This window comes from Rhinoraja longicauda, chromosome 15 (genome assembly GCF_053455715.1).
Source record: "Rhinoraja longicauda isolate Sanriku21f chromosome 15, sRhiLon1.1, whole genome shotgun sequence".
Lineage (NCBI taxonomy): Eukaryota > Metazoa > Chordata > Chondrichthyes > Rajiformes > Arhynchobatidae > Rhinoraja > Rhinoraja longicauda.
In genome coordinates, this window is record NC_135967.1 from 39570408 (window position 1) to 39592029 (window position 21622).

The 21622-nt window shown below is 51.3% G+C and overlaps 1 protein-coding gene across 1 annotated transcript; it reads left to right on the top strand.

Annotated features, from left to right (window-relative positions):
• The first annotated feature begins 690 nt into the window (after nt 1–690).
• On the top strand, nt 691–21360 carry kifc1 (kinesin family member C1). Its single transcript, XM_078412018.1, has 17 exons — nt 691–798; nt 2894–2984; nt 4754–4864; nt 5070–5154; nt 6209–6277; nt 6757–6937; nt 9703–9817; nt 10312–10521; nt 11541–11663; nt 13055–13171; nt 14692–14865; nt 15640–15807; nt 16524–16662; nt 17534–17673; nt 19383–19456; nt 19535–19610; nt 21230–21360. The coding sequence occupies exons 2-17, from the start codon at nt 2910–2912 to the stop codon at nt 21281–21283; spliced, it is 1911 nt and encodes a 636-aa protein (XP_078268144.1). The 5' UTR covers nt 691–798; nt 2894–2909; the 3' UTR covers nt 21284–21360.
• Nucleotides 21361–21622: the final 262 nt, after the last annotated feature.

Below are 21622 nucleotides of genomic sequence, written 5' to 3' on the forward strand. Positions count from 1 at the left end.
CACCATGTCCCAGCTACACTAGTCCCACCTGCCCGCGCATATCCCTCCAAACCTGTGCTAACCATGTACCTGTCTAACTGTTTCTTAAACAATGGGATAGTCCCGGGCTCAACTACCTCCTCTGGCAGCTTGTTCCATATACCCACCGCCCTTTGTGTGAAAAAGTTACCCCTCGGATTCCTAATCCGCTGGTTCCACTGTGTGCCCACTGGGGCGGGGGGAGGGGGCGCTGGTTCCACTGTGTGCCCACTGGGGGGGGGGGGGGGCTGGTTCCACTATCCCTCCACTGGGGGTGGTTCCACTGTGTGTCCACTGGGTTGGGGGGTGGGGGGGCTGGTTCCACTATCCCTCCACTGGGGCTGGTTCCACTATCCCTCCACTGGGGCTGGTTCCACTGTGTGTCCACTGGGGGCGGGGCGCGCTGGTTCCAGTGTCCCTCCACTGGGGGTGGTTCCACTGTGTGTCCACTGGGGTGGGGGGGGGGTGCTGGTTCCACTATCCCTCCACTGGGGCTGGTTCCACTATCCCTCCACTGGGGCTGGTTCCACTGTGTGTCCACTGGGGGCGGGGCGCGCTGGTTCCAGTGTCCCTCCACTGGGGGACGCTGTGTTGCGCGCCGCAACCCAACCGCCACGGTTTGAATGTGTTGGCGGGGCGGCGCGGACCAATGGGCAGCCGTCGCGTCACCGCCCAACCGCCAACCCCGAGACACGGACACAGAGGGACAGAGATACGGACACAGACACAGACTCGCTCGCTCTCGGCGCCATAGACACTCGCAGCGGCAGCGAGACAGAGGTGAGACCGGGGTAGACTGTCTGTGGGGTGGGTGAGGGGAGGAGCAGCGTGAATTGGTGCTTTGACAAGGCGCGGGTTGGCGCTGGTTTGGGGCAGAAACTGTTGTGAGGATCGGTGTCGTCGGGAGTGTACGTGTGGGGGGGGGATCAGTGTCGCCGTGTGTGTGTGTGTGTGTGTGTGGGGGGTCAGTGTTGGTGTGTGTGTGGGGAGGGGGGGGGGGGGTGAGGTGTGTGGGCTGTGGGGTCAGGGTTGCCGGGTCTGTGGAGGGTGATGGTCTCGCCGGGTGTGTCCTGTGTGTGAGGGGTGAGGGTCAGTGTTGCCGAGATGTGAGGGTCAGGGTTGCCGGGTGTGAGGGGGTGAGGGTCAGGGTTGCCGGGTGTGTGTGGGGGGTGAGGGTCAGGGTTGCCGGGTGTGTGGGGGTCAGGGTTGCTGGGTGTGTGGGGGTGAGGGTCAGGGTTAGTGAGGGGGTGAGGGTCAGGGTTGATGAGGTGTGTGTGGGAGGTGAGGGTCAGGGTTGCTGAGGTGTGAGGGGGTGAGGGTCAGGGTTGCTGAGGTGTGATGGGGTGAGGGTCAGGGTTGCCGGGTGTGTGTGGGGGGTGAGGGTCAGGGTTGCTGAGGTGTGATGGGGTGAGGGTCAGGGTTGCCGGGTGTGTGGGGGGTGAGGGTCAGGGTTGCCGGGTGTGTGTGGGGGGTGAGGGTCAGGGTTGCCGGGTGTGTGGGGGTCAGGGTTGCTGGGTGTGTGGGGGTGAGGGTCAGGGTTAGTGAGGGGGTGAGGGTCAGGGTTGATGAGGTGTGTGTGGGAGGTGAGGGTCAGGGTTGCTGAGGTGTGAGGGGGTGAGGGTCAGGGTTGCTGAGGTGTGATGGGGTGAGGGTCAGGGTTGCCGGGTGTGAGGGGGTGAGGGTCAGGGTTGCTGAGGAGTGAGGGGGTGACGGTCAGGGTTGCCGGGTGTGTGTGGGGGGTGAGGGTCAGGGTTGCCGGGTGTGTGGGGGTGAGGGTCAGGGTTGATGCGGTGTGAGGGGGTGAGGGTCAGGGTTGCTGAGGAGTGGGGGTGAGGGTCAGGGTTGCCGGGTGTGTGGGGGTGAGGGTCAGGGTTGCCGGGTGTGTGTGGGGGGTGAGGGTCAGGGTTGCCGGGTGTGTGGGGGTGAGGGTCAGGGTTGATGAGGTGTGTGAGGGGGTGAGGGTCAGGGTTGATGAGGTGTGTGTGGGAGGTGAGGGTGGGTTGCTGAGGTGTGAGGGTCAGGGCTGCTGAGGTGTGATGGGGTGACGGTCAGGGTTGCCGGGTGTGAGGGGTGAGGGTCAGGGTTGTTGAGGAGTGAGGGGGTGAGGGTCAGGGTTGCCGGGTGTGTGTGGGGGGTGAGGGTCAGGGTTGCCGGGTGTGTGGGGGTGAGGGTCAGGGTTGATGAGGTGTGAGGGTCAGGGTTGCTGAGGAGTGAGGGGGTGAGGGTCAGGGTTGCCGGGTGTGTGGGGGTGAGGGTCAGGGTTGCCGGGTGTGTGTGGGGGGTGAGGGTCAGGGTTGCTGAGGTGTCAGGGTTGCCGGGTGTGTGGGGGTGAGGGTCAGGGTTGATGAGGTGTGTGTGGGAGGTGAGGGTCGGGGTTGCTGAGGTGTGAGGGGGTGAGGGTCAGGGTTGCTGAGGTGTGAGGGGGTGAGGGTCAGGGTTGCTGAGGTGTGAGGGGGTGAGGGTCAGGGTTGCTGAGGTGTGAGGGTCAGGGTTGCCGGGTGTGTGTGGGGGGTGAGGGTCAGGGTTGCCGGGTGTGTGGGGGTGAGGGTCTGTCGCTGGGTGTGTCGTGTGTGTGTGGGGGTCAGGGTTGCCGGTGTGTGTGGGGTGTGAGGGTCAGTGTTGATGAGGGGGTGAGGGTCAGGGTTGCCGGGTGTGTCTGGGGTGAGGGTCAGTGTTGCCGGGAGTGAGGGTCAGGGTTGCCGGGTGTGTGTGGGGTGAGGGTCAGGGTTGCCAGGTGTGTGAGGGGTGAGGGTCAGTGTTGCTGAGGTGTGAGAGTCAGGGTTGCTGGGGGTGAGGGTCTGTCGCTGGGTTGCTAGGTGAGGTGGGGTGGTCTCTGTAGGGACAGTGCAGTGACACTGCTCTCCTCTCTCCTCAGCGTCCCTGGCCACAGCATGGACAGGCCGGATGTGGGTAAAGAGGTCCAGCTTCGGGGCAAGAGGCGCAGATTGCAGGACGACAACACAGAGGTGAGTGGCTGATGGTGCTGGCCAAGCTGCTGTTCACCTCCACACAGAGCTTGTACACAGACCATTTACTGCTGGGAAATATGTGAGGCATATTGAAGAGTAGCCTGTATTGATGTGTCCTCCACTCAGAGTTGGGATACCTGATCTAGACACTATCCCCTACATTCAATCTCAGTCTCTGCCGCATCTCCCCAACATGATGCTGGCCTCTCTGGCATCCGAGATGTCATCTTCAGTCAATGTGAATTCCCCCGCTGTCACAGCTGGACCACTCCCCCGGTGGGTTCCGCAAGGCTCGGTGCTGCGACCCCAGTCATTTACAGTATCAACGATTTGGATAGGTTTGGCGAGTGGGCAGATGAATGGCAGATAAAGTATAATGTGGATAAATGTGAGGTTATTTACTTTGGTGGCAAGAACATGAAGGCAGATTATTGCCTGAATGGTGTCAGATTAGGAGATGGGAGGTGCAACGAGACCTGGGTGTTCTTGTACACCAGTCACTGAAAGTAAGTATGCAGGTATAACAGGCAGTGAAGAAAGCGAATGGCATGTTGGCCTTCATCGTGAGAGGATTTCAGTTTAGGAGCAAGGAGGTCCTATTACAGTTGTATAGGGCCCTGGTGAGACCGCACCTTCTGGCTCTGGTTGATTACTGTGCAAACACCTCATAAGTGGTTATCTCGTGTTACCTGGAGTATTGTGTGCAATTTTGGTCTCCTAATTTGAGGAAGGATATTCTTGCTATTGAGAGGGAGTGCAGCATCGGTTCACCAGGTTAATTCCCGGGATGGCGGGACTGACATATGATGAAAGAATGGGTCGACTAGGCTTGTATTTACTGGAATTTAGAAGGATGAGAGGGGATCATAGAGAAACATAAAATTCTTAAGGGATTGGACATGCTAGATGCAGGAAAAATGTTCCTGATGTTGGGGGGGGGGGGGGGGGGGGGAGTCCAGAACCAGGGGTCACAGTTTAAGAATAAGGGGTTAGCAGGAAAGGGGTACTGATTGTGGATGAACAGCCATGATCATATTGAATGGCGGTGCTGACTCGAAAGGCTTACTCCTGCACCTATTGTCTATGTTTCTATCCCTGACCTGTGACTCCTCGGACTGGAGGCCATGAGGTGTGCCTGGAGGGTGGTAGAGTGGAGTGGCCGTGGTGAATGAGGTATCGGGCGGTGGGACTGCAGCTGCAACCTGCCTGGTTCTGTTCTCAGCAAGGATTTTGGTCCTTGGGAGTGTTTAATTGTGATCTGTACCTGGGCATTGAGGTTGGCAGGCCATGTTGCAACCAGTCTTTACTGTGCACCTGCAGAAGTTCAATAGGGTCTTCCAAGGAAGTAGAGGTGTCAATTAACTTTCTTTGTGATGGCATCTATAGCAAATATAGCATGCCTATAAGCTGTTAACAGTTACAGTGCAAACGTGATTTTGTTCTTCACTTGAGGATTCCCAGCAGCTTTGGCAAAGGGTGATTGTCATTGAATTTCATTCCACACCTTGGTGCTTCATGGCAATAGACAGTAGGTGCAGGAGTAGGCCCTTCGAGCCAGCACCACCATTCAATGTGATCATGGCTGATCATTCTCAATCAGTACCCCGTTCCTGCCTTCTCCCCATACCCCCTGACTCCGTGCTCTATCTAGCTCTCTCTTGAAAGCAGGTTAAGCTGGATAGTTTTACGTAGTGTCTGTATGCATATGTCACCGAAACTTGTGTCCACCTTTGCATCAATTGTTATTTTTTCCTTTGGTACTACAGAATTCTCCCAAGAAGATGTCCTTGCAGCGCTCACGACTTCCACAGCCGTCCCTGAAGAGAATGCGGTTGGCAACTACAGTGGCCGGCGCAAACGTGAATCTCTCATTACCGGTCAGTTTAGAGATGGCAGTAAATCATGTGGAGAGCTCAAAATCTTAAATGTGTGAGGGGTAAACTATGATCAGGAAAGGTGAGTGTTTCAGGGAAGGTACATGGCAGGGGTAAGAAAAGTGGTGTGGCAATTCACTGGGCATTGTCCAATGTTGATCAATGTGGAATATGGCTGTGTGTTAATGTGCTTCTCTCTGTCGTTTAGCCGGTTGGGGCAGTGAAGAGGGTTGGCTGCAGCACAATATCGCTGAGCAGGTTGACGCAGAACATTCCTCGAAACGTGATGAAGAGTAAGTATGGAGGCATGAGCTCTGTCTGCTCTCAGACATCCGTTCATGCAGGGTCTTTTATCACTCTTGTGTTTACAACACCTACATTAGTTGCATGGTGCCGGTCTGTTTGTGAATTTGCTGGTGCATAACTACGTGGTGCACGTTCCTCTTCAGTGTTTCCTTGCACAGCCCCTGGGCTGCTTCCTGTGGCAGAATGGGCTGATCCGGGGCTACACCTTACTCCAATGCATTTCTTGCATCACCACTGGCACATGCAATACCAGCTGTGATGCAAGCTCCAAAGTTGTTGTGTGGTGGTCACCAATTTCCTCATATCCCACACTGGTTCATTGACTACACCAACTCAGCAGCTTGGCCTTGAACCATAAAATCTTCCATCCATCCTTGTCCTCTGCTTCTCCCTAAGTGGCTATTACCCCCCCGTCTTCTGAGAATTGCCACCAAGTTCTCTCATCCAACTGCAAGCCCCTTCAACACTTCTCCCTTCAGACAGCCTGTCTCTTAGTTTCCACTCCAGCCCATTTTGTGTTCATGCCGAAAGAGCCTTCCTGCAAATGCTCCCTATGAGGAATGTGGAGGAGTCGCTGTGGTGGGATGTTTATGTTCATGTTAAAATGTATTTTGTGTGTTTTGTTGCTTTTTATTGGTATGACTGCATGGCAAATCAAATTCCTCGTATGTTGCAAAACAGACTTGGCTAATAAAATATGATTATGATTTTTATGGTTATGATAAAAAGGAATCTGAAAACCTGGGCTTGTGCCAAGTGAGTTTGGAGATAGTCTGTTTCTGGCCTGATTTTGGCTCCAGTTAAAATTGCATCTGTTGTTGGTCCTGATACCTGTGCAAGCCTGTGGCCGGCTGTCTTGCTCATTACTGGCCACGTGTTATGGTTTGAAATTGTGCTACAGTTCAGAGCCTTCACGTTGGCATGTACTTGAAGTCCTGGTCTGATCACGGACACTGGACCTGCTCTGCTGTGCTTCCACTTATACAACATGTGGACAATTGTTTCAGAATTGCTTTATAAACCACTGATTACTTTCCGCAGCTCGTGTGGTAACGGTAGCTAAAGATGCAGGGACGGGACCTGCAGCTCCCAGCACTGCTGGCAAGGGGGGTGAGTATGTCTTTTAGTTTAGATTACTGGAGATAGATGGAAATGCTTTTAGATGGGAGTGATGGGAATCAATCTCTATTTTGCCATGTGAGGTAACAAAGGGTTTACATCGTGGTATGGCTTCTTCACTGGGAGGAGTGGAGCAGGACTGGGAAAATGCTTTGTTCCTGCAGAGATTAATGTTGGTCTTGTGCTCCCTGTGAGACTGAGTTTCTGCTGGAGGTAAACTTTAGCATGCAGGCAAAAATGGGTAAGCAATTTGAGGTTTTGTATGTGGGGTCAATTGGTAATCTACTTGGAGTGGGGATGGAATGAGACATTTAAAACAGAGTATGGTTCGCAGTTATCCATTGCTGGGAGTTGTATGAAGATCTTTTATAAAAGTTTCATCAATCAAATGCGCTCCAATTACCAATCAGTGGTGTGTCGGTAGATTACAGCGGCAGCTCCAGAATTAGTGAAATGTGCTCCTTCCACAGCTGTGGCCAAGAAGCGTCCGGCCTGGGATTTGAAAGGGCAGCTGGAGGACATGAAGAAATGTGTGTCGGACTACAGGGACAAGCTGCAGGTCTCCGATCTGCGGAGGAAACAGTTTCAAGAGCGTGCAGAAAGCTTGTCTGATGCCCCTTCTCGAATCGAGGAGCTCGAAGACAAGTTGCGGTCAGTATTCTGTTCCCAGAGCTATTGGTGACGGTCCAGTCAGCCCATGGTGTTGTGTGGCACAGCACTCCAGTGTGGCTCCACACTGTACAGTGTGTAGATGGCAGTGTAAAAATCACATTCTCCAGAGATACTGCCTGACCTGCTCAGTTACCCCAGCACTTGATCTCTTTTAAACCGGCATCTGCAGTTCTTTGTACATTACCTTTACAGAATTGTAGCGTCGATGTACAGAAGAATCCTGGGATGTAAGTTCATAGATTGTGGTAATGATGACGTACAGTTTGCTTGCCTTCATCTACTGGAGCATTGAGTAGAAGAGTCAGGAAATAGGACTTTGGATAGGCTGCATTTGGAGTATTGTGTACTGTTTTGGTTCCCCCATTATACAAAGGACGGAGGGTTTGGAGAGGGTGCAGAAGAGCTTTACAAGGATGTGCCTACGTCGGAGGGTATTAACTGCAAGGAGAGGTCAGACAAACTTGGATTCTTTTCTGTGGAGCATTGGGGGGGCGGGGAAGGATACATAGAAACAGAAAAATAGGTGCAGGAGTAGGCCATTTGGCCCTTCGAGCCAGTACCGCCATTCAATATGATCATGGCTGATCATCTAAAATCAGTACTATGTTCCTGCTTTTTCCCCACACCCCTTGATTCCTATAGCACTAAAAGCTAAATCTAACTCTCTCTTAAACATCCAGTGAATTGGCCTCCACTGCCTTCTGTGGCAGAAAATTCCACAGATTCACAACTCTGGATGGAAGTGTTTTTCCTCACCTCATTCCTAAATGGCCTACCCTATATTCTTAAACTGTGACCTCTGGTTCTGGACTCTCCCAACATCAGGAGTTTTACACTGTTTTGCACTGCAGCTGTGATGTCCAATTAAGATGACTTTTAGTCACAAAATCAGAGTGTTTAGTCTTGCAGCTCATAATAGTCCAAAATAATACTGCAAAATATACAGTAAGCAAAATAATATGCCAACAATAAATATAAATGGCTCCTACACAATGGCCCCTAATTGTCTTGTACATAACAAAACAATTACCAATAAATAATAAAATGAGCTATTTTCATTACACCCCTTTTTTTTTTTTTTGCTTTACACATTTTCAAAATAAAAGGTATGTACTATGTGTTGGCATTTAATCTTTAGTGATTCTTCAATCTTTTCTTCCTTTTTTAAATTTGCCAGGACCTTTTTCAAAGCTACTCACAGCAGTCTAAATCTCCTTTCTCATTCGAGTCAGCTGCAAGAGTGTTGTCTTTACTTTAAGAAGCCAAGCTACAGCAGTCTTCAGATTCCTCATTGATGAGAAATAGGTGATGAGAGAGTTTGAGAGGTTCAATGGATTTTTGACAATGAAGTTCATGTCTTGTTTGATTTCTGGATCATTAGCAGAGATTGCAGATTCCAGGTGAGGTTTTGGCCCTTCTCTGTCTGGGTTACAGAGAAACGCTGGTCCCTTGATCCATCTCTTGCAACTTAAGAAGCGGCCTGCTGTTAGTCCTCTAGAGGCTTCATCTACAGGATTTTCCTTTGTGCTAACATATCTCCATTGTGATACATCAGTAGCATCCCTTACAAAAGAGATCCTGTTTGCTACAAATGTTTGGAAGGGTTTGGTTTCATTGTTGATGTACTTAAGCACTGATGTGCTATCGGTCCAGAAGATGGATTAGTCCAGTTGAAGCTGTAATTCTTTTTGCAGCATTGTGTCAACTCTGACAGCTAGGACTGCAGCTGTAAGCTTCATTCTGGGAATCGTCATTTGTTTTAATGGTGCCACTCTGGATTTTCCCATTGAATGCAACATGCACTTCTTTGTTATCATTTTCCAGTCTTAGATATGAAACAGTACCATAGCCACTTTCGCTGGTGTTTGAAAAGTGGTGCAGCTGTGCATATCTGATTTGACCAAAGCTTGTGGGCTTCATCCACTTTAAACTCCGCCATCTTGTTGAGATCTGCTAACCATCCTGTCCATTGCTGAGAGAAGGTTTGGGGTATGTTTTCATCCCATCCTAATTTTTTCTTACAGAGCTCCTACTTTATCAGTTTGGCTGGCAGAGTAAATGGTGCTAGAAATCCCAAAGGGTCGTATATAGAGCCGACCACGGACAAGATGCCACGTCTTGTGTATGGTTGTTCCTGTGATACCAAGGGTGGTTGTGGAGACATTTGTTAGATGGGCACACGAGTACGAGGGGAGTGGAGGAATATGGATTGTGTGTAGGCTGAGGAGATTAGTCTAACTTGGCATCCTGTTCGGGATGAACATTGTGGGGCAAAGGGCCTGTTGCTATGCTGTACTTTTCTATGTTCATTTAGACAGGCATCTGCAACTCTAGACAGGCAGGGAATGTAGGGGTACAGATCGTGTGCAGGTTGATGAGATTAGTTGATATCATGGTCGCTACACACAGCCCCACTAACCACTGTTTGGTCGGTTCCATCTACGTGTTCTTGCCTGTTGTACAGTTGCTGAGCATGTCTGTGTCCTGAGCTCCCAGTTCCTTATCTATTGCAGCTCTCATCTTGTGAAGCTGAGCCTTTACATGTTCCATTCACCAGGAGATGAAGATAACTTTGGAATCACTTCCTTCCAGTTATTCAATTAATAACACTTTATTGCCACAGGTACCTAGGTACAATGAAATTCTTTGTTTTTGCACACTGTTTAATTGTGCACCTCCATTCGTGATGAAATGTGCAGAGCTTTGATCTGCTCCGTACCTGACCGTTGCCCACATGTGTTTAGGATAGCGGAGTCTCAGCTGGATCAGCTTCGACATCACGCCACTGTACGGGAAGCTCAAATCCGCAGCTTAACTGCTGAAGTAGAAGAACTCTCCACTGCTCTTAAAGGCACGAAGGTAATGCTGCACTTCTGAATGTTATTATAGCCCAATGAAAGTCTGATTTGGGGAAGCTGAAATCTGGCCTGCAGAATCTCTTGGCTGGGCACTATCTGGCTTGAGCTCAGATATCCTACACAAGACCTGAGGCATGGTAGAGTTGTGTGGGTGAGTGGGTAATACAGAAAGGTTTTGGGGGCAGTTAGAGAGGGTTGAAATGTCTGGGGAGAGGGTTGGGGAGTCCATTGGATGAGCTGTGGCTATTCCAGAACATATCTACAGCAAGTTCAGAGAGATGGGTTTTTGGGTTAATTAGCTTCGGTAAATTAAATTGTCCCTAGGGTGCAGGATAGTGTTAGTGTACGGGGTAATTGCTGGTCAGCAGAGACTTGTTGGGCCGAAGGGCCTGTTTCCGCGGTGTATTTCTAAAGTCCGCACCACGCTATTGTGACTGGATGTCCAAGTTAGGTGTGTGATGTACTCTGCTGATTGGCAATGTTTGCTTTATCCAGAGCACACTGGTGCGCACAGAGCAGGAGCTTGAGCAGAAGACTATCTGTGCGGAGGAACAACGCAAGCTCATCGGTAGTCAGGAGGCGAAGCTGCAGTGTGTGGCGGAGAAGCTGCAGCGTGTGGAGGAGAAGCTGCAGCGTGCGGAGGAGACGATCGCAAATGGAGAGCAGGAACGCCGCAGATTGCACAACACCGTGCAGGAGCTGAAGGTGCTGTCAGCCCACACAGTTGTGTTTCATCCTCATGTACCGACACTAACATGATACACAGAGAAAATATAATAAACACACACACAACACTGCAGGAGCTGAAGATACCGTCGGCCCACACAGTTGTATTTAATCCTCATGTACTGACACTGTAACATTACCCAGGCATGTAACATAAAATATAATAAACTAATTCAATTAATTACGAGCCCCAATACTCATGCAAAAAAACCCTAAAGTGCTTGGTGAAGTCAAAGACAGTTCATCGGTTAATGTAGGGTCTGATAGTTATTGGGAAGAAGCTATTCTGCATCTTGAATCTCCTCAACCTCTAGTGGCATTGCTAAAGTTTCTGTACAATTGCATCAGTGAGCGGGGCTCAGGACAGGTGTTCAGAGATGCATGTGCCCAGGAAGGCAGTTGTTCACTCTCCTCCACCAACCTGTCCATGGATCCTCTGTTTCCCATTCTAAAATCAACAATCAGCTCCTTGGTCTTGCTCAACGCCAAGATTGTTCTGTCAACATTCAATCAATTTTCAATCTTTCTCCTATAATCCGATCCTTCATTGATAGTTTAGTTTATTATTATGACGTGTACCAAGGTACACAAAGTGAAAGGCTTTGTGTGCCATCCAGTCAACAAAAAAAAACTAGACATGATTACAATTAAGCTGTCCACTGCACAGATACAGGATAAAAGGCATAATGCTATTGCAAGACAAAGTCCAATTAAAGAAAGTCAACGGTCTCCAATGAGCTTCTCTAGTTGGTGAGAGGACGGTTCAGTTGCCTGAGAACAGCCAGGATGAAACTCGCTGAATCAGGAGCTGACTCATTGGTCATCTTAGAGGCAATATCTGTGGGCACCAGAGCCCCCTGTACTGCAGTAATGTATTCCATCATCCTGTTCTGGTTTCCACCTGAAGCCAGACCTCTCAACCGGCCATTGACTTGGCGCTGGTGCTTGCTCTGTGCTGCGTGCAGCCAGTAACGTTCACCCTGCCTTGCCTCTTGCAGGGGAACATCCGTGTTTTCTGCCGTGTTCGCCCATTCCTTGACTCGGAGAGCCAATGTGATATGATGCACATCCAGTTCCAGCCCAGTGATGAGAAGGTGGTTACCCTGGTAAAGACGCAGGAGGTGAGTCACGCATCACAACAGGACCTCAGCCCAGCCTCCCCACACTGCCTCAACAAACCCCTCCCGTACCTCATTCCATTCAACCACCTCCCTCGGTGTGGGAAACGTCGCCTCTTGGTTCCTATTAAGTCTTTCCGCTCACTTTAAACCCATGTCCTCAGGTTCTTGATTCCCTTACTCTGGGTAAAAGACTACCCGATCTATTCCCCTCATGATCTTGTACACTTTGATAAGATCACCCTTCATCCTATGTTCTCAGGAATAGAGTCCTAGCCTTCCAACCTCCCTACAGCCCACACCCTCAAGTCCTGGCAACATCCTCAAATACAATACAATATATCTTTATTGTCATTGTACAGGGGTACAACGAGATTGGGAATGCGCCTCCCATACAATGCAATAATTTAATTAGCTGGTCAGTATTAATTTAACAACCCAATGAAACAAATTGTAACAGTTTTAAAACAGAATAAAGTGCAAGTAGATCTGTGCCGGTTCACTGCGATGTGACCATCCGGCTCAGCAGGACCGGTTCATAGCAGCTATGTCATCTGAGAGGCAATCTCAGATAATCTTCTGCACTCTTTCCAGTTAACAACATCTTTCCTATGGCAGGCTGACCCAAACTGAAAACATTACTTTCCTAACTGTGGCCTCACCAGCGTAACGTGCAGGGATGCCACTAAGGCTCAGGCTAGGTGGTTGTTGAAAGGCCACAGAGACAACAAAGGGTCGCTGCTGACTGGTGGCTTTGTGCCCAAGTGGTGGTGTGTAGTGGAGTTATAGTGGGACAGGACTCTGCCACACTGGTGCATGGCCCTGACTCCATTAACTGGTGGATTTGTGCCGGGTGGTGGTATATAGTGGAGTTATAGTGGGACAGGGGTCTGCCACACTGGCTGCATGGTCCTGACTCCATTAACTGGTGGTGTTATAGTGGGACAGGGATCTGCCACACTGGCTGCATGGGCCTGACTCCATTAACTAGTGGTGTATAGTGGAGTTATAGTGGGACAGGACTCCCACACTGGCTGCATGGGCCTGACTCCATTAACTGGTGGCTTTGTGCCCGGTGGTGGTGTATAGTGGAGTTATAGTGGGACAGGACTCTGCCACACTGGCTGCATGGTCCTGACTCCATTTACTGGTGGTGGGGTGGTGTATCGTGTTATAGTGGGACAGGACTCTCCCACACTGGCTGCATGATCTCCTGTGGTGATCAGTCTAATGGAGGAGTCCATCCCAGTTGTTCCCAACATGGAAAATTGCAGTGCAAAGTGTAATGGAATTTGATCAATACCTCGTGCTGAGCCTGACTGAGCTGATGAGATTGTTCAATGTTCAGCTGCAAACTGAAACTTCCTCAAATTATTTTCTGTTCCAATCTAAAGTCTCATACTGGGAACAACAGGAAAGATGTCTCAAAAAGTGACTTCAGTTTTGACCGCGTTTTCCAGCCAGTGGCAAAGCAAGAAGAAGTCTTTGAAGACATCTCTCAGCTGGTGCAGGTAAGGAAGGGACAGCAGTCTCTTGTAGCAAATTTGCAGATGATACTAAGCTGGGGGGGTAGTGTGAATTGTGAGGAAGATGCAATAAGGCTGCAGGGTGACTTGGACAGGTTGTGTGAGTGGGCGGATACATGGCAGATGCAGTTTATTGTAGATAAGTGAGGTTATTCACTTTGGAAGTAAGAATAGAAAGGCAGATTATTATCTGAATGGTGTCAAGTTAGGAGGAGGGGGAGTTCAACGAGATCTGGGTGTCCTAGTGCATCAGTCAATGAAAGGAAGCATGCAGGTACAGCAGGCAGTGAAGAAAGCCAATGGAATGTTGGCCTTCGTAACAAGAGGAGTTGAGTATAGGAGCAAAGAGGTCCTTCTACAGTTGTACCGGGCCCTGGTGAGACTGCACTTGGAGTACTGTGTGCAGTTTTGGTCTCCAAATTTGAGGAAGGATATTCTTGCTATGGAGGGCGTGCAGCGTAGGTTCACTAGGTTAATTCCCGGAATGGCGGGACTGTCGTATGTTGAAAGGCTGGAGCGATTGGGCTTGTATACACTAGAATTTAGAAGATGAGGGGGGATCTTATTGAAACATATAAGATAATTAGGGGATTGGACACATTAGAGGCAGGAAACATGTTCCCAATGTTGGGGGAGTCCAGAACAAGGGGCCACAGTTTAAGAATAAGGGGTAGGCCATTTAGAACGGAGATGAGGAAGAACTTTTTCAGTCAGAGAGTGGTGAAGGTGTGGAATTCTCTGCCTCAGAAGGCAGTGGAGGCCAGTTCGTTGGATGCTTTCAAGAGAGAGCTGGATAGAGCTCTTAAGGATAGCGGAGTGAGGGGGTATGGGGAGAAGGCAGGAACGGGGTACTGATTGAGAGTGATCAGCCATGATCGCATTGAATGGCGGTGCTGGCTCGAAGGGCTGAATGGCCTACTCCTGCACCTATTGCCTATTGACTTTGCTCCTCCAGTCACTGTGCATTCCCCTGCTACTCCTGTTCAAGGCCTCAGTCTAATATTGTTCAGTGTCAGTAGACAGAACGGGGACTTCCACAGTAGGAAGAAACTGCAGATGCTGATTTAATCCGAAGATACACACAAAATGCTGGAGTAACTCAGCGGGTCAGGCGGCATCATTGGAGAGAAGGAATGGGTGATGTTTCAGGTCGAGACCCTTCTTCAGACGAAGGGTCTTCTGAAGAAGAGTCTTGTGAAGGGTTTTCTGAAGAAGTGTCTCAACCTGAAATGGCTGCCATTCCTTCTCCCGAGAGATGCTGCCAGACCCGCTGAATTACTCCAGCATTTTGTGTCACCCTTCCACGGTGGATGGGAATGGCGATAATGTACACGCACCCTTGTATATGAGCCCGGCCCATCCTTGTTTGGGTGGGTGGGTAACGAATGCTGTATTGTCACCACTAAGTGTTTGTGCAGATTTTGGAAATGTTCACATGGGCACCCAAGACTGGGCATTTGGAATGGACTTGGCCCGCAGTAACGCTGCCTGCCTTTCTCTCCCAGTCTGCCCTGGACGGATACAACGTGTGCATCTTTGCCTACGGTCAAACAGGCAGTGGGAAGACCTACACCATGGAGGGGCCAGATGAGCTGACGTGTGAGACCAAGGGGATGATTCCACGCGCAGTCGATCAGATCTTCAGCACTGCGCACAGACTGCAGACCATGGGATGGGTCGTGAGTATCTGCCCTGTGGCAAGGCAGACTGGAGACTATGGGATGGGTCGTGCATATCTACCCTATGTCAGGCAGGCAGGCTGCTGGAGTGAAGCTAAACACTTCTAGATCTCCCCCAACTCACTGTTCCTGTGTAAACAGACATGCGGTAGATGTCACCATCTCCGGACCGAGACCCCAGTGGCCCTGAGATTGGGATCTGGCTGAGTGCAAGCATCGTAGTGCACTCTCGTTGCTGTCAGGCCTGGAGTGGCCTGGTGCAGCTGTTGCATGATGTCAATAGACAATAGGTGCAGGAGTAGGCCATTCAGCCCTTCGAGCCAGCACCACCATTCTATGTGATCATGGCTGATCATTGTCAATCAGTACCCCGTTCCTGCCTTCTTCCCATACCCCCTGACTCCGCTATCCTTAAGAGCTCTATCTAGCTCTCTCTTGAATGCATTTAGAGAATTGGCCTCCACTGCCTTCTGAGGCAGTCAATTCCTCAGATTTACAACTCTCTGACTGAAAAGGTTTTCCTCATCTCTGTTCTAAATGTCCCTGTCTGCCCCTCTGCCTGAGCCCCTCTGATAGCTCATTCCAGGCACCACCACCTGGCTCCACACATGTTGAAAACTGCACCTCCATTGCAGAGCCCTGTTGCAGCACCTGCCTCTGGGCTTTGGCTGCTGTCCTTGCACTGTTAGAGCTACACCAGCACTGGTTATTAGTTGTTCCTGGGCTTGTCGGGTAGCTCTGCCACTCTGTCAGCACACTCTGCTTTGGTTTCAGTACAAGTTCACTGTCAGCTATCTGGAGATTTACAACAAGATCATCCGTGACCTGCTGGTGACCAAATCGCAGAAGAGCATCAAGTACGAGATCAAGCCACGGATTAACAAGAGTGAGCAGCTGTACGTGACCAACCTGGAATACATCAGTGTCAGCACGGTGGAGGAGGTGTGTACCTGCCTCTAGTAACGCCACCCTGTCCTGCCATCTTGCCCTGGTTACATGGGAACAGGTCCACCCACTACAACTGTATGTGTTGACTCTGGGGCGGAGAGTACAGTGTGTACCCGCCTCTAGTAACGCCACTCCCTGCCCACAGGTCCATGGGAACAGGCCCAGACACTCTAAGTGTTGGCACTGAGTGGATCTTGGTGCTCACTCCTGGCCACCACCAACCATTTTTCTTTCCACTGTTCCACATTCCCCCTCTCCGTGACCATCCCCCTCACTTAATACAGTGTGGCACTGTCACCAGTCAGCCTGGCAGGTTGGTCGAGGGCAGTATTGGCTCTTGCTTCACCACACCCATGTCTCGGTGTCCCGAACTTGCACGGTGGGATTACCCAACTGTTTAACATCTCCATCCTGGGGAGTGGGGAACAGTGCACAGTAAGTGATGGGATCTCTGGCCTTTGTCCACCATCTGCCCTTCCGAAACCCCCATGCTTGTATCCACCTGCCATGCTTTGTCCTGCCCCTCCCCTTTCCCCCCACACACGCAATCAGCCTGAAGAAGGGTCCTGACCTAAAACATCACCTATCCATGTTCTCGAGAGATGTTGCCTGACCCGCTGAGTTACTCCAGCTCAGTCTTGTCTTTTGGAGTGGTCAATGTTGGTTTGAGCTGCTGGGTTTGGACTGAGTGCTTTCTGCTCTCCCCACAGGTAAACAAGTTAATTACCATTGCAAAAGCCAACCGCTCCGTGGCAAAGACAGCAATGAATGATCAATCATCGCGGAGCCACAGTGTCTTTCAGCTGCATATAGAAGGGAATAACTCTGCCAATGGCCTGGTGTGCAGATGTGAGTAATTGCACAATTGTGAGTGGATGACACCCATGTCCGGTGTGACTGCCACCCAGACTGTGTCTGTGTTTGGCCGGGCTACTGAGAGCTAACGGTCCCAGGCAGTGGCTGACCTGCTGTGGGCTAACTGTCCCATGCAGTTGCTGTTCCGCTTGGGTGCTGTGGGCTAACTGTCCCACTTGACTGCTCCACTGTGCATGCTGTGGGCTAACGGTCGCAGACAGTGGCTGACCCACTGTGGCTGCTCGGTCATTCATAGTGTCCTTGATGAAGGTGTCCAACTCTCCCGTTCCCTGCCCTTGCTCCTTACCCGATTGTGTGAAAGCTGCTGGTGTGTGTGTGCTGCCGGCTTCTCAGCACCGATAATCACAAGCTGCTGTGCAGGACAATCCCACGCTGCTCACCTTCAATCTGCACCCTCTGTAGTTGGGAGAGGGGTGGTGTCGAGGCACCATTCTGATCTCGGCCTGGGGCTGGCAAAGTCTGGGCACCGGGGGGGGGGACGACGACGACGACAGTGACTGCACCGATTTTGCTGCAACTATTGAACCAGGCTCCAACCAGCCCACTGCTGGTTCTGCTGTGGCTTGGTGTGCTGTGCCCATGTGTATTGTGGGACCGTGATGTACCAGGCTCCATCATCCAGTCCTCTGCTCCCTGCTGCTGCTCCCATCCATGTAACCCACAAGACTGCTCGCTGTCCAATCAGCAGCTCCTCCCTGTGGCATCAGGACCAGAGGGTTGATGCTCCCGCCAACCCCTGCCTGGCCCCAGGGGCTTCACCTGCTCCCTGTCCGCAGCTGTAGCCCTGCTCCATGAGAGTCCTGTGCAGTAATTTACTAATGCCACTGTCATTGCATTTGTTTAGCAAACCTGTGCCTGGTGGATCTGGCAGGCAGTGAGCGCCTGGATAAATCTCATTCAAGCGGAGACCGTCTGCTGGAGGCTCAGGCCATCAACAACAGCCTGTCCTGCCTTGCACTCGTCTTTCTGGCACTGTCCAACAAGGTGAGGCCCAGCACAGGAGCGGCACTGGGCTGTGCTCACACGCTGCTGGGTGGCTTGGGCTTGCAACCGTGGGTGAAGTTTACCAGTGTGTAAGCTGTATATTGTGCGTGGGTGTGGAGTTCCACACTGCTGCGCTGTGCTGGGGTGTGGAGTTCCACACTGCACTGTGCCTGTGCTGTGCCTGTACTGGGGTGTGGAGTTCCACACTGCACTGTGCTGGGGTGTGGAGTTCCACGCTGTGCTGGGGTGTGGAGTTCCAGACTGATGTGCTGGGGTGTGGAGTTCCACACTGCACTGTGCCTGAACTGGGGTGTGGAGTTCCACACTGCACTGTTCCTGTGCTGGGGTGTGGAGTTCCACACTGCACTGTGCCTGTACTGGGGTGTGGAGTTCCACACTGCACTGTGCCTGTACTGGGGTGTGGAGTTCCACACTGCACTGTTCCTGTGCTGGGGTGTGGAGTTCCACACTGCACTGTTCCTGTGCTGGGGTGTGGAGTTCCACACTGCACTGCCTGTGCTGGGGTGTGGAGTTCCACACTGCACTGTTCCTGTGCTGGGGTGTGGAGTTCCACACTGCACTGTGCTGGGGTGTGGAGTTCCACACTGCACTGTGCTGGGGTGTGGAGTTCCACACTGCACTGTTCCTGTGCTGGGGTGTGGAGTTCCACACTGCACTGTGCTGGGGTGTGGAGTTCCACACTGCACTGTTCCTGTGCTGGGGTGTGGAGTTCCACACTGCTGGGGTGTGGAGTTCCACACTGCTGGGGTGTGGAGTTCCACACTGCACTGTGCTGGGGTGTGGAGTTCCACACTGCACTGTGCTGGGGTGTGGAGTTCCACACTGCACTGTGCTGGGGTGTGGAGTTCCACACTGCACTGTGCTGGGGTGTGGAGTTCCACACTGCACTGTTCCTGTGCTGGGGTGTGGAGTTCCACACTGCACTGTGCCTGTGCTGGGGTGTGGACAATAGACAATAGGTGCAGGAGTAGGCCATTCAGCCCTTCGAGCCAGCACCGCCATTCAATGCGATCATGGCTGATCACTCTCAATCAGTACCCCGTTCCTGCCTTCTCCCCATACCCCCTCACTCCGCTGTTCTTAAGAGCTCTATCCAGCTCTCTCTTGAAAGCATCCAACGAACTGGCCTCCACTGCCTTCTGAGGCAGAGAATTCCACACCTTCACCACTCTCTGACTGAAAAAGTTCTTCCTCATCTCCGTTCTAAATGGCCTACCCCTTATTCTTAAACTGTGGCCCCTTGTTCTGGACTCCCCCAACATTGGGAACATGTTTCCTGCCTCTAATGTGTCCAATCCCCTAATTATCTTGTATGTTTCAATAAGATCCCCCCTCATCCTTCTAAATTCCAGTGTATACAAGCCTAATTGCTCCAGCCTTTCAACATATGGAGTTCAACATGTGGAGTTCCACACTGCTGCACTGTGCCTGTGCTGGGGTGTGGTGTCATAACGGGACGCTGTGAGCAGAGGACGGTTGGGTTAAGGGATCTGCCTGTGGAAGCAGGGCTGGGCAGGCTGTTCTGCCAGCTGCTCCATGTAGAGTGGCAAGATGCTCACCGTGTTCCTGGCCCTATGTTCCTTGTAGTGGGGCTGCGGGGGGTACTTTGTGTGACTGACTCCTGTGGTCCTCAGTGTTGGGGTACCCTGGGTGTGACTGACCCCTCTCTATCTTTCTCTCTCCTCCAGGAGTCTCACGTTCCGTACCGCAATAGCAAGCTGACCTACCTGCTGCAGGAAAGCTTGGGAGGAAATTCAAAGACGTAAGTAATCCTCTCCCCGTCTGCTGTGACTCGTGCCCTGGTCGCTGCCTCGTTGTAACTGGCACGTCTGTCCTGCAGGTTGATGTTTGTGAATGTCTCGCCGCTGGAAGACGACTTCCAAGAATCGTTGAGCGCTTTGCGCTTTGCCAGTAAGGTAGGCAGAGTGGTGACGTGTGCGGCTGCAGGGGGCAGCAGTGAGCTGCAACATGGTTGTGTAGTCATTCAGGCTGCAGCCACTGGCTGCTAGCAGTGTGACTCATACCATCTATCTCTGATCTCAGCACCCTTCACCTGACATCCATGCCACCAAGGTGTCTACCTGAGCCTCTCCCATCTGCTGCCACTTGGCCCATATCCCTCTGCACCTTCCTCTCAATGTACCCGCCTAAATGTCTTTTAACATTTTATTATTGTACCTGCCTCAACTACCTCTGGCAGCTCGTTCCATAAACCCACCACTCTGGAGAACGTTGCCCCTTGGGTGCTATTAAATCTTTTCCACTTGCATTAAACCGTTGCCCTCTGGTTTCACCCTCCTGTAGCCTGGGGGAAAAGACTGGCCATTCGCCTTGCCTACAACTCTCATGATATTATGAACCTCTGGGGTCACCCCCTCAGTCTCCTCAGCCCTGGGGAACAAAGCCCAGACTCAGCCCCTCCTTGTAACTGAAACCTCCTCGTGAGTCATTTCTGCACCTTTTACCAGCTTAAAGGACATCCTTCCTGGAGCTAACCACCAGAACTGCACACAGTGTTCCAAGTGTGGTCTTGCCAACGACTTCTACAATGCTACATATCGTCCCACCCCTTGTACTCGATGCACTGACCGATGAACCCGTGTACCAAATGCCACATTCATCACCTACTGTGCTGCCTCTTTTAGGGAACTGTGTGTCAGGTGTCTCTGTTCCACAATACTCCCCGGGGCCCTTCCTTTTATTGTGCAAGTCCTGTCCCAAGGTGCAAACCTTTGCACTTGTCACCCGTTCCGTGGCCACTTCCCCAGTTGATCTCGACCCTGTTGTAATGTTGGGCAACCTTCCTCGCTGCCCACCATCTCACCAGTCTTGGTGGCATCTGCAAAGTAGGTGACCATGCCACTCCCATTCTCATCCAAATCATGAATGCAGGTTGTAAATGTGGGATGGGGGCTCTCTGCCTTTCGCGGGTCCTTGTTGATCTGAGTTTCAGCCATGGATCCCTGGCTTTGACAAACACACTGGTGGAGTTATTTAGATTTAGAGATACAGTGCAGAAACAGGCCCTTCGGCCCACCGGTTCTGCGCCGCCCAGCGATTCCCGCACACTAACATTATCCTACGCCCACTAGGGACAATTTTTACATTTGCCCAGCCAATTAACCTACATACCTGTACGTCTTTGGAGTGGGAGGAAACCGAAGATCTCGGAGAAAACCCACGCAGGTCACGGGGAGAACGTACAAACTCCGTACGGACGGTGCCCGTAGTCAGGATCGAACCTGAGTCTCCGGCGCTGCATTCGCTGTAAGGCAGCAACTCTACTGCTGTGCCGCCCAATATGGGTTATGTGTGGAGTTGCTTACCTCTTCATCCTGCTGCCAGTGAGTGTGTCTGGACTTCTCTCCAGAAACCCTCACCATGTTCCCAAACTCCACCCAGAGAAACTCTAGCCCCTAAAACTAAACTTTGATCGAATAGTCCAGGAACACCAGTGCATTAGTTGGGAGGGGGTTGGGGGTCATTTAACCCAAACTGCTCGGTGATGAATTAACTGCTCACTGTCCTTGTGCAGGTGAACAAGTGTACGATCGGGACGGCACAAATGAATCGTCAATGTGCTCTGTGAGGGAGAGGAACTGTCCTGTTTCCAGCTGGGCTGCTGATCCAGCCTCATTTCTATGTTTGTTTGTATCTATTGCTTTTATCTGGTATTTTTAATCGTCTAATAAAGCGTTATTTTTGCATCCCTGCGGCCAGTGGTTTTCCAGTTCTGGCCCACTCTGCCCTCAACTTAGTATTAACAGCAAACCTGTGCTGGATGCTCTGTGTGTGGTTTGCTTTGTACATTCCAGGCCGCTTCCTCTGATCCCCTCTCAGCCTCCTGCTTCTTGAGTTGGGTCACCACCTAACCTTAGTTTCTCACTCCCCATGCTCCACACATCTTCTGTACCCTCGGCCTAGTCTG

Excerpts from the sequence above, each read along its gene's own strand:
- kifc1 (XM_078412018.1), top strand. The coding sequence starts at position 2,910 with ATGGACAGGCCGGATGTGGGTAAAGAGGTCCAGCTTCGGGGCAAGAGG. Across the intron at positions 10,522-11,540 it reads ACACCGTGCAGGAGCTGAAG|GGGAACATCCGTGTTTTCTG; the intron begins GTGCTGTCAGCC and ends TGCCTCTTGCAG. Across the intron at positions 19,457-19,534 it reads TTGGGAGGAAATTCAAAGAC|GTTGATGTTTGTGAATGTCT; the intron begins GTAAGTAATCCT and ends TCTGTCCTGCAG.